At 42.8% G+C, this 12,595-nt stretch overlaps 1 protein-coding gene across 10 annotated transcripts in view; it reads right to left on the bottom strand.

The window, feature by feature from the left end:
* The window catches only part of nap1l1 (nucleosome assembly protein 1-like 1), a 74,647-nt gene that overhangs the window by 19,697 nt on the left and 42,355 nt on the right, over positions 1-12,595 (bottom strand). For all 10 annotated transcript variants that reach the window (XM_069670807.1, XM_069670806.1, XM_069670805.1 and 7 more), the window contains 3 exons: positions 9,512-9,550; positions 7,591-7,679; positions 4,587-4,689 (listed from right to left, as the gene is read on the bottom strand). In XM_069670807.1, the coding sequence (XP_069526908.1) occupies positions 4,587-4,689; positions 7,591-7,679; positions 9,512-9,528 (209 nt within the window). In that variant the 5' untranslated portion in view covers positions 9,529-9,550. The remainder of the gene's footprint in view (positions 1-4,586; positions 4,690-7,590; positions 7,680-9,511; positions 9,551-12,595) is intronic.

The raw sequence follows: 12,595 nt of genomic DNA, 5'->3' as shown, positions 1-12,595 counted from the left end.
GTGGGTTTGTTGGTGCCAACACTTGACAAGTTGATCAAAGAGCTGCTTGCTGATGGTTTTGCGGAGTAAAAGGAGCAGTGGGTGGCAGAGCCCTGCAGCCAAGACAAACGGCAACACTCGCAAAGCATCTCAGAGGCCACCACCACTGTTCTTTTAACATTTAGTTCATCCAAAATGAGGATAAGCTTGTGAGGCCTGTAGAAAATGTATTCACTGCATCTTAAACTCTGTATAAACTATAATTGAGCACTGAAACACAGTGGCAGAAACTGACACAAATGGCTGCAGCTCAGGAGACTCTTCGGTAAACTCGTGAAGTTTGCAGATGACAGAACAGTAGCTGCCCCCGAGGTGCAGTCATAACAACCTGCAGCTAAACAAGACTGTTGAGTTCACTGCCCCCTCATCACCACAGTCAACAGCTGTTCTGGAACAATCTCCCAGTACCCGAAGTGGGCGTCCAACATTAACATAATCTTTGAAAACGGCCAGCAGAAGATGTTCTTCCTGCTCCAGCTCAGGAAGTTCAACCTGCCTCAGGAGCTGCCGATCTAAGTCAACTCCACAGAGATACAGTCTGTTCTCTGCACATCCGTCAATGTCTGTCTGAAGTCTGTTCCTGTCTTGTTTGGTGACTGATCTAGACCAGACAGGACTGAAGAAAAAAAGCCTTCGGGGCCAGCATGCCCTTCTTCAGGACTTATCCATCAACAGAGTCAGGAAGCATTACAGCAGACCATTCACACCCTGCACAAAAACTGTTACAACTTCACCTTCTGGAAGGTGCCACAGAGAGTCTGAATCAAACTAACACTGAATAATAAGTTGCACCTTTAAAGGTTACATCTACAGGTTGCTGAATGAGTTAGGGTTAAACATGTTAAAGTGGATTTCACTGTCAAAAACCAAGCCCTGTATATAGACATGTATACTAAACATTACCAACCATTTCAGGTTAATGTAATCTATTACATTACCCACGTATTACTGCAACATGTCAAGCTACTACTTTATTGTTGCTTGGTGCAAAAGGAGTACTTTCAATTTTCTTGTTTTCCATCATTAATCTACCACAAAAGTCTGTCTGATATCACATTAGTGCAGCTCTTCACCAGAGCACAGAATGAACTGACACTGAGCTGCAGAGACAGTTAGTCACTTGGCTGTAAACCGCAAACAAGTACGAAAACTCACGTCTAAAAGTAAACCCTCGCAGCACGTTTGTGTAACCACAGCGTTAACCAGCACCGGGACGAGGTGACGCTGTTAACGGGAATACTCACTTATAAGCCACCCGGCGTAACAGATTATGTCGACGGGATGATCGAGGCTCCGTGACGTCAGCGGCTCCGTTCCGCGATGCTGGGGCTACATAAACAGACGTGCCATTTACTTTTAGCGGCTACACCTGCAGCACACACAGCGCCTGAGGTTGTGTGCGCCGACAGGAACGACAGGAATCAGGAAACGTTTTTAGTTTCATAAAGCGACTGTGGGTGATCGCGCTGATTAGACATACAATTGAAAACGGTCAGAAATGGTAGATGACGTACCGTATTAGTGAAGCAACCGCAGCCCACAAGTCTGTTTGAATCATTTTATTAAGAAAAGTGTCGCTCCTCCTGAACGCTCTACTTTTTCATGCGGGTGTCAAGTCTGAACCAAATGTGGTAAAAGCAGGAGGGGTTTTGTTTTGTTGGAAGAAAATAGACTGAAAATGTATGATTGTTAATTGTTTATATGAATTTACACACATCGTTTCTGGTATAATTTCCTGTATTTTTTTATTTGGCTATAAATGTCACAGAACAAAAGTTCATTGCAATGTCACTTTTTAATATGGTGCAGCCCTAAAACTGATTCTGATCAATTATAATCGGATTTGAAATTACATCTTAAAGCATTTTGTGAACCGCAAGTAATTGCAGACAAAAGGCCAATGCACAATTTCCTGCACAGTAGCCTGTTAATTTGCATGGTGGCTTTTTAAGGGACGATATTAGAGTGTATTTTATGAGAAGGCTTTATAATCCAGTGTTTGCAGAGCAGACTCGTGGTGCTCAAAGCGACAGGAAAACGTCTCTTTTTAAAGTGTTTTTACATTTTACCGCCTTATTGCCGAGTTAATGATTCTGTTAATCAGGTGAAAAGTCAACAACTAACAGCTAACACTCACACCTGCTGGTTTCTTAATAAACTCCTGCGACCTGACATCTTTGAGGCGATAACATAAATATCTCATGTAGAGGATTTTGTCTTTGTTTACTCTCAGGTCATCAAATTAAGCTAAACAATGGCCGGGTGTTTAACAGCCTTCAGCCTGACTGCCTGTTTAAGCGGCTCTATACAAAGTGATGCCTGTAAGCTAACGTGGGCTGAGACCTCACATCATCCTCATGTGCGCAGCTCGGCCATTAGGCATCAGGTTGAAAACTAAAATGCATCCTCAATTCAGGATTCAATAGTTTTATCTGTTACCAGAATAATGCTGCTAAATATGAACACGACTGAACTTCTCTTGAACTTGATTTGCATAAAAGCGTTGCGACTCAAAAAGGCAGACCTTCCACTTAGACTAATTATCATGTAAATGTGCGATGGGAAAGCAAAAACATCCACTTAGCACTCAAATGCGTGTAAATGATTACAACCCACGACTGATGGCCTCCAGCAACAGTGTTCAGCAGCGTGGTTTAGAAATATCCACTGTGGAAGTTACTCAAGTTTAAATTTCAACACAAAGCTTTTAGCTTGATTTCACGTTCTACACTATTTTAATCTTTAAACACAAATACTTGACAGAAAGTAAAGACATTAACAGACTTTTCAGAACTAACATGGCACACTTATTTTCTGCATCTGTCGACGGTGCGCCTCTGCCCCGCCCCTTTTAACCAGCAGCAGATCCTGATTCTGTTCGTTTAAAAAGTTAAGAGCACAGACTCTGTCAATGCTGGACCCCATTAATCACAAGCCACATATCGTCCTCACGCTCCAACACTGAAATTGCATTTTTCAAAGAGCAAATTAACGTTTCAAACAACCCACCCTCGCATGATCAGGCAGCACAGATATGCAGTCTCCCTGTTGGGGCAGATCCCTGAGTGCTGCAGTGTTTGCTTTAAAACGTCAGCAGCACTGAACTTTTATAATTTTATAACTGTTTTTGGAGGCAAAAAGAGACCTTACTTATTAAGAAGACAGGAAGTATAAAAATAAAATCTGTCTTTGTTAAGTGGGGTACAATCTACAAGATCATGAAGCTGATGTCGGGCCAGATTCCCGCCTTGAGACAAAAGCGAGAAAAGTCACGATTTTTTGATGGTTCTTAAGATGTTCCTGTAGTTTGAGTGATTTTTACTTCCCCTGATCTGCTCGGAAGAACGTCGTGGCCACACCGATATTAAACATGTTCAATATTTACGATCCCATATCGTGCTGTGTGGGGGGGAAACCCCGAGGACAGCAGAGCATGCATTCTGTGGATTGTCACGTGGAACCAGACGATGGGAAGCAAGTTGACTGAAGCTCGTCCGCCATGTTTGTTTACTCTAAAGTCTTGTTTGACCACGAGAGACTTAGTGAGATTTCCAGCTGTGAGAGTCGGAGAGTTGTTGGTGAATGAATCCCTTAGTGTGTGGTCGGGCTGCTCAATTAATCGAATCTTAATCTCAATTACGATTTTGGCTTCCAACAAATATAAAAAAACTTTTTAACACTGCCCCTTTCCCTCAGCAGTGACCTTTGCCCCGCCCATACTTACTCTCCAGGCGGTAGCTGCATGTAGTTCAGTCCGAGCCGAGACGACGGAGAGAGAGCCTTTGGTCAACAGGAAAGGTAAAAGTAATTCTGTTGTTGGGGAACACTTTGTTGCTGCTCCTCATCAGACTCTTTGAAACCAAATACTGTGACAGTACACGGTGGTGTCTGCACCACAAAGGAACACGACCAGTTTGTTTAATCACCTGAAATTCAATCACCGAGTTGCTAATGACTTTATTTTAATATTAATTTATATATTATAAAATTAATTTATTTATTTATCATTTTACAAGTTTTTCAGGTGAATAACGTTTGCAAAAAACGTTAAATAAATGGTTGCTGTTCCAAAGTCGATGAGGAATCGTTTTCAATAATCGAGATCTCAATTATTGACTAAAATAAATCGTGATTACCTTTTTTTTCATGACTTCGTGGCCTTTAAACAAACACAAACCTTTAAAAAGGCAGTTTATGTTTGGAACCTTGTGTTTTTTTTTAATGATTATGGTTTTTGCCATCATCGAGCAGCCCTCGTGCGTGGTGTGCTGTTTGGGTCATATCGTTGCTCTCCACACACGATAGGAACAAAACTGTTCAATGCATCATTATTGGTCGTCATGTGTGGGCTCTCTAAGAGATTTTTAAAATCTTAACAGATGTGAAAACAGAAAATGTTAGTGTGGGCCAGCCTTTACGGAAAATATTTCTGTTTATTATCAAATCCAGTTAGGCAGAGGAGATGCTTTTAATGGCTGTGAAGTGGACACAGCTGCATAAATATGTTCAAGGACTAAATAATCACTTAAGACTAGTTCAGGCCTCACCTCTCCATGTACCCCGACGGTGAGCCGTTCAGACCGTCCAGCCTCTCCTGCAGCGCAGCCAGGATCTGTGGATTCTGCATCATCTGCACGGTCAGCTGACGAGCTGAGGACACAAACGCACACATATAAAGTCAACAGTACAATATGAAGACTGTTAAATCAATTCAGATCAGATGAGAGCTGAGCTGATGTCGGAGTTCTGATTAAATCCGTGTTTTGGCTACACAAGAACACAACTGTATGAAAACTTCATCCTTCCTGCACCTCTCATCAGCGTGCGTGTTTACCAGAGTATTTGTGCAGGGTGGAGCAGAGTACGTGAACAGTTTCCTGCTTAAGAGCATTCAGTCATCTCTCACATCTATTTAAACTTGTTTGCTCCCTGCTTATTTTGCCTGCAGGGTGTTTTGAAGTAAATAAAACCCTGAATGTCGTCTGGTTTATAAATTGCATGGACTGAATCAGCACTTAAAGGCTGCTCTCCCTTTGTGCGAGCAGACAGGTGACAGATGGTATAATCCCAGTGTCCGACACGTTGGTTGCACCTATCAAAGCTCAGCGAGATCGCTGCTGGCAGGTGAGAAGATTAAAGAGATTGGAAGTCACTTTTCTCTGTTGGCATTTTGCTTGTAATGTGTTATCAGCTAGCATAGATCAGCTGTCCAAGGCTCAGCATCCAGTCAAATAAATACACCTACGCTTGTCTGAATTCACACAACACAAGCTGTTGGCTGGATGCTTTGATAGGAAATGCTGCTTTTGGTGAATACATCAGTGAGGATCAGCTGCCACAGGCCTGCTTTTCTACCAAACACTGTCCCAGCTGAATACTACTGACGACTAGAATAACAGGGACTCTAAAAGGGATGCTTTACCGTCATTAAATAAACCATTAGGCTTCTAAAACCTCATGTAGCATGCACGGTCACATCTGAATCCAGGACAACATAAAATTAGAGTGTTTTAAGATTATAGGTGGATTATGGCTGAAGTTGCATCCCCCATCTAATGAGCTAGGAATGCATAAAATTGGGATTTGTAAATACCTTATTATTATGCCATCACTCATTGGGATGGACCACAGGCAGATGCAGACATAAAATAGAACACCTTTCTACGTGTGCAAACCGTGCAAAATAAGAAATCTCAAAACTTAAAGTGACAATGTTGAAGATTTCCATGTGAATAAAAGTCACTATCTCCGAAAAAGGTAACATAATGGTGATTGAGCCTATGACCCACTGATGAAAGCCTTTGCATTTGCAGTATTACAGACTGGCTGTCTGGTGCAACTTTCACGGGGGAAAAAAATCACAAGCGGCGCCCAGTTGCCAGTAAACAGTAATCTACTATGGCAGAACAAACAAAGAAAAGATGGATGACTACAGATACAACTTCAACAACAAGTGAAAATCCAAAGAAAAAGAAACAAACTCGACGCTCAGATGAAGCAAACAGTCTAAAAAGGAAAGCGACCGTCAGCCAGGAAAATCAAGAGTTACAACCGGAGCCGACCGTGGACGTCACACATGCAGCACTGTCTGGACATCTGGGAAGTGTGCTCCTGCAATTACCGTTTATCGCCACAGGTGCCGCCAAAGAGCACGAAACTGAAATCTTCAAGATTCTAACCAAGTGTTTTATAAGACATGACGGTATCGGGGAGCTGGTTTTGCTCAGTTTGTAGAGCAGGCGCACCATGTTCAGAGGCTACAGCTCTCGACGGACTGATCGCAGGCTCGACTCTGTCTGCTGACCCCCCCCCCCCTCTCTTCATCTGTCCTATACAATAAAGCCAAAAAAATTATCTTTACAAAAAATGAAAAAATGACACCATATTTATTTTATGCAAGATTTTTTCACAGCCACTGACTGTATAGATTAGATTCACTCAGCATAATTCCACTTTATCTTATTGAACTTATTCTGCAGCATATCGTTAGCATGCCAAAACGCTCGGCTAAAATACCCTCAAGACTTTGATATTCAAAATGTGGCTCGTTTCCTCCATGGGCTTCCATCCACTTGTACATGTACACTATAATAATGCTCTAATGATGGCCATGTTACATCACCACAGATGCTGGAATACCTATAAGCATATTCACCGTTACTAGATGTCAAAATATGTGCAAAGACTACAAATTTAAAAGTCAACATAGACTCTTAGCTCAGCGCTGTACTGCTTTGCTAGCGCACATTCATCCTGCTAGTGTCCGTGCATCAATGTACTTATTCATTTGGTGTTAGCAGGATATAATGCATCCTTGTTTTCTGAAAGTGAAGACCAACAGTGAACTCAAGGATATTGTAAAATTCACACGGTGGTGGCAGCAGGCTCAGTTTCACCTTCCACAACCCCGTATTCGCTGAGCTGTCCTTTGCCTCTGAATTTGTTCCTGTTGTCTCACAGTCGTTGAGATGTGCAGTTGAGATACGCGACGTTTCTTAACCACAGTTTGCACTGCATGTTAACACTGGCAGGCTGTAACTGTGTATTACTCATGCATTTATAATCTGCCTCAGCTTCCAGGCCTCATGTAAGGCTTTCCTCAGAGTGTGGTCTCGATGACGGATCAGTCGTAGGCAGCCAGAACGAGCTTTACTTCAAGTGTGGCTTTAAAAAGATTAATCAAACTGGCTATAAATAGAGAAACAGCTATCTATATCCATCCACAATTAGCTGGGAGTAGGCTAATATATGAGAGAGACTGTCTGAGCATCAAAGGAGACATAAACAGCATCAAGATCCCAAAATAAAAATGGATTAGTGCCTCCCAGCTCTCAACTACAATCCAACATCATGACATGCAAATAACTGTGCTGTTCTAATACCAGGCAGAGGCACGCAGAGTTCAGACTGCTAATCTGCTGCTGGAATTAGTTTTAAACACCTGAATGATTCAAACTTAGACTAAAAATTCCACATTTAGTATTTTTTAAAGTTTTAGTGCAGCTTTTAACTCCAAGCATCTGTGCTGTAGCATTTTTTAGAGACACCAACCTTTGCTGTTTTCGTCTTCTCCCGTCTCCTCCTCTTCCACTTCCTCCACGTCCTCCATATCTGCCGGGTCCATCTCTGCCTGGTCTTTGCTGCTCGGGGAGACACACAGACGGGAGAGGAAGACAGAAGGGGAAGGTCAGCCAAGACACAAGACACCTCAGACTGTTTATGAGTGCGCTGAATTAACACCGGCCACAACTACTCCTGGCATGTGTCGTGCAAGGCTGCCAGCAACTTAGGCCACCATGCCAGCTGCTTCTGCAGAATCACCAAATATTTAACTCTGTTTTGATTAAAAAACCAGACAAATTAAGCCAGAATAGTTTATTTTCAGTGGTGAAGACCCTGACTCACTTTTTATCAGTGGAATCTCTACACATTTTTTTGCTGCGTCACCGTACGCAGAGCAATGCAGGAGCACTATCATGGTAAACTTAACGAAACGACCCTTCTGTGTTCATAGTTTACAATGTTTTACACCAGTAGCAGAATTATCTCCTCATTTTTTACAGAACAAACAGACAAAGTGATTAACGGGAAAACTGAATAAAGCAGTTTCATGTTTAAAATCTGTGCATCTGCTACGCTCTGAAGCTGTTATTTTCGTGTGTGTGCGTCCTTGAGATCTGAAAGTCGCATCATTTAAGTCGCATCGCATTTCATATAATTTGTCTTCCCCCACCAACCAGACCCTCCGCCGTTTTCCAGCACTTTTTGTCTGACTGCCGAGGTCAGCTCTACACACTGTCAGTCTGTATGTGTGGAGCATATTGGACCTCCACTGACGCGACTCTGTCTGTACGGCTCTGGGTACTTTGTTCGGGGAGTAGGCGGGGCTGCTCGTCCGCTGCCCTCATAGACGTCCTCAGCGCGCTCCTGCTTTCAAACACGTTGTCATCGGCCTCATAAGGACAGTCCTTGTAATACATTACCCACAGAAGCGCACATTGACCTGATGAGCTCAGCCACATACTAGGTTTGACCTAGTCTTGTTTTCAATACCCTTAATACTGTATATCCCGGAACTTATGGCAAGATACTGCCGAAGCCTTATCTCCAGATAAACTTTACAGTCAAAACCAACACTGATGTGACTGAAAACACAGTGAAAAAAGTAGCATAGTCCAATCTTCCTATTGAGGAGCTAAATCTGTGTCGACTAACACAATTCTGAGTCGGGTGCAGCCCGAGAATGTTGTTTGGTCTTAGATTAGCAAGGAAAGACTTAACACTAAGCTTTACAGCATCAACTGCAGAATGATCAGAGGACTATTTGACTAGGCAGAAGTTGCAGCTGCCCTGCTCGCACGCCTTTTCCAATAACACATTTGATTGTAACTGAAGGAGGTCAGTCTGATTGAACAATATTGCCACCCTCAGCAGTTAAAGATCCATGTGCACCGGCTGAACTCCAGCAGTAATCAAAACTGCAGGCCTTTGTTTTCCTACCCATGACGCTGTTCCAAGCACTGAAACACGACACCCTGCTTTCAGATGCGGCGCAGCAGAGCTCACTCTGAACACAGATTCATCAACACGCCCTCCTGTCTGTCTGCAGGACGAGGTTAAAATCAATGTTCGGCAGTGGATGAGCATGTGTGTGAGAAGGAGGGAGACAGCATCTTAACTACTCCTGTTTTAACAATGTTAACGTCCATCGCTCCAGTGTTTGACGTGTTGTGTATGCAAGTCAAACTGTGACAATGCAACCTTTGCCTGGGCGTGACACCCAGAACAGCTCCAGGCTTTGTAAACAACCGTTACCCTTTTAGAGTCAGAGCCTGCCGCTCCTCCCTCTATCGGTTTAATCATGTTGTACATCTGACCATGCCAAAATCAGTCGTGTCACAGCCGGGGATCCCTGGCTGCACAAGCTTTAGACGGTTTGAAACAGGAGCAGCACTGGAAGAAGATTACTTACTTGTCAATGTCTGCCATCTTAGCTGAGTCTCAAGTGATGCTAAAGGGAGAAAGAGGAGAGAGTGATTAGTTAACTTGAGGACACAGACTCATTAAATTTTGACTAACATTTGACTGCAACAAGATCTGGGTCAAACTGTGTTTGCAAATAGCTCCTCCTGCTAATTTTAAGCTGCTTAGAGAGAGACTACTACAGGGGTGATGCTAAAGTTAGCAACACATAAGAATGACGGATAAAAGCAGCCTCATCTTTTTTTAACAACAACAACTAAGGTGTTACAAGCGCAGCCTTTGCTTTTGTGCCTCAGAGCTCGGTAAATGTTTCATCATTGTACATCTTTGCTCTGTATAGTTCTGTATATTTTAGAGATGTCCTTAGTAGGGATGCAACGATTATTATATCGAATAATCACCACTTCACGATCGTCACGATTATTACGCATTAATTAATTTGATAAGCACGGCACATTAAGCCGGTGCTGCAACACAGGGGTCACCTTGTTTTCGCTCCGTGCAGGGTGCACCAAAAATAATGTACCGGCCCGTGTTGTGAGAGTGACAAGAGAAACACCCGGTGTAACAGAGCCTTTGTGATCAAATACACTTTACGTTTTAAAGTGCGGTTAAAGGAGCAGTCCGCCCCTGGGAAAAGCCACTGTCAGTCAAAGCTGGTGTTCTCTGTCATCAATAGAAGCAATAATATTTGAAATTGGCGCCATAGCTGTGGAGAAAGTTGTACAAACAGCCTGGGTTTAGCCCATTCTATATTCCTACAACACCCAGCATGCATTGCACCCCTCCCTCTGAAAGGAACGGCCCAGCCAGAGACGTTGGAGTGAAATACTACAGTCTCGCTGCAGGCAACGACTCAGAGCGGGACAGAATCCGAAATACAACGAGAATATACCGGTGCATCGTCTAAAAAATCTTCAGGTCTGCAGTCTACATTTCAAACCTGACGATTTTGAACGAGACATGACATCGGAGGCGGGCGTGCTACATTGAGAAAGTGTAGTTTAGCGAGCTCCCTGGCCAGACTACGTAAAACGCGTCATCTGGTGGATGTTTCCCACGGCCCATTGGAGAAGCAGATAGCGTCCTCCAAAGGCACAGAGCAGAATTGCATTTTTCTCTACCATAATGGCTCCCTGTGATAGCATGATAGCACTGAGGTTGAAAATCGGCAGCTGGCCCTTTGATAGTGAAACCAGTTAATCGCGGCGTCCCTGGTCCTTAGCTGATTATTTGGTTCTCCATCAGGGCCAACAACAGAATATTTAAACAGTGATGTTTATGAGTTTGTGTTTGTATCCTGAGCAGGAATATGGAGAACGAAACTGCAGCACCAGACTTGGCTACTGGTATTGTTGTCAATGTCGATTTGTTGGGTTTATATGTAAGGCAACACAAACTTCACCTCTGGGACAATAAGGTTAACCATTAGGGCAACATGTCCGCAGGCGCTGATAAAAGCACAGAGTTTGTTTACCAAAAAAAACGCCGGAAGTAGTTTAATTTTGCAGCATCTGACAATGAAAAAACCACTATGTCGTTATTCCATGGCCATTAAAGGCAGCAGCACAACTTCTCTTTTCCAGACGCACAAAGGGCAAGAAGTGTGCGGCAGCGAGTTGCAAAAAGACAAACGCAATCTGAAAAAGCACCTGCTAAAAAACAGCCATCACTGGCAGTATTATTTCCCCATAGTATCCTGTACGAGAAGACGGGGGCCATGATGGAAGACATAACAGATATGGTGCAGGTGGTACCAGCAGGATTATATTTCACAGTACACAAAAGAACCAACCCGCATGTACGCTACCTTGAACAACAAGGTTCCCACATATGCAGTCAGGAGGAAGACACTGATTCATGTATTTTTGCCATTACACTATTGAAAAACACCATTAAACTCATATTAGCTTCATGCAAAGCAAAGACCAAAGTACTTCCATTGTTTTCAGTAATTTGTATAAAAAGATAAATATTTGATATACAAGAAATCTGCTAAAAATACTGCTGCGAGCATGGACTCCCATTCAAGAGGAACCTTATCCAGTCGCCAACACTTCACTGACAGCCTGAATCCAAAGGAAGATCAAAGCGAAGCAGAACTTTTCTTCAACTGGCAGCTGAACAAGTTTCTCTTTGAGATTGTCTCAACAAACTTTATATGTCATGTCAGCAATATAAAAACATTCCTTCAAATGTATGCTGCAACGAAAAAAAAGTCTGGCTGTCACTTTCAAAGACTTTCTCCAGGATGTGGTCTGACTCAGCTCTTATGCAAACGCCTCCTTGAATTTGAGTTTATAAAACAGGTATTACCAAAAGCGAAATTAGCACCTGCAAGGTTAACATTGGCTGTGGCAGGGTAAAATTTAAAGTCAGCTGCTCCTATATCAAGCAAAAGATTATGTTTATCAAGCAATTTTCACACGAATAAGGGTCGAGGATTAAATATTTAATATTTCTGCAGTCAGGTTTTCGGTGACTCAGTGTTTACAATTCTAAAGCTTTTAAGTCAGCAACTGAGTGGCAGGTAAAACAGGTAAAAACATGCAATGACCTGCCACAGTGGCAAGCGAGATATCGCGCTGAATTTCAGACACTGAAACTAAATATACTTTCCAGTTAAAAACAGGAGGTACAGTTGTAAATCATAGTTGGGCGCTCGATTGTTCCAATCATAGTTTCCCGAGTATTGTCATTGAAAAGATGTAGTACCGTAATATTCGGCGTATGAGATGCACTTGAAAAAAAAAGGTATGTAAAAGTGGGCTGCGTCTTATATACCAGTATAAAATGCAGAGAGAGGTATGTTACAGTGTTCTGGTATCTTACCCAGACGATGGCGATATAGTCAAGCTAAAGCTTTGTCACGGACATGCGCCATCGTGATCGCCGGTGCAGTCGCCATCCTCACAACAATCAACGTTACCGTAGGCTGAGCTCAACTACCGCACCGGTAGCTAGCAGGATTATAAACTCGACAAGGTGAAAACAGATGGTAGGCTGTAATCTGTGTGTTTTGAATGAGTTTCAAATTAAAATAAATCGAAATCATGTTTAAATAACTTCTATA

Source organism: Semicossyphus pulcher, unplaced genomic scaffold (assembly GCF_022749685.1).
Source record: "Semicossyphus pulcher isolate SPU_LCO1_2020_fin unplaced genomic scaffold, fSemPul1.0.p SCAF_20, whole genome shotgun sequence".
In the NCBI taxonomy this organism is placed as follows: domain Eukaryota; kingdom Metazoa; phylum Chordata; class Actinopteri; order Labriformes; family Labridae; genus Semicossyphus; species Semicossyphus pulcher.
This window is presented reverse-complemented; position numbering and strand designations above follow the sequence as displayed.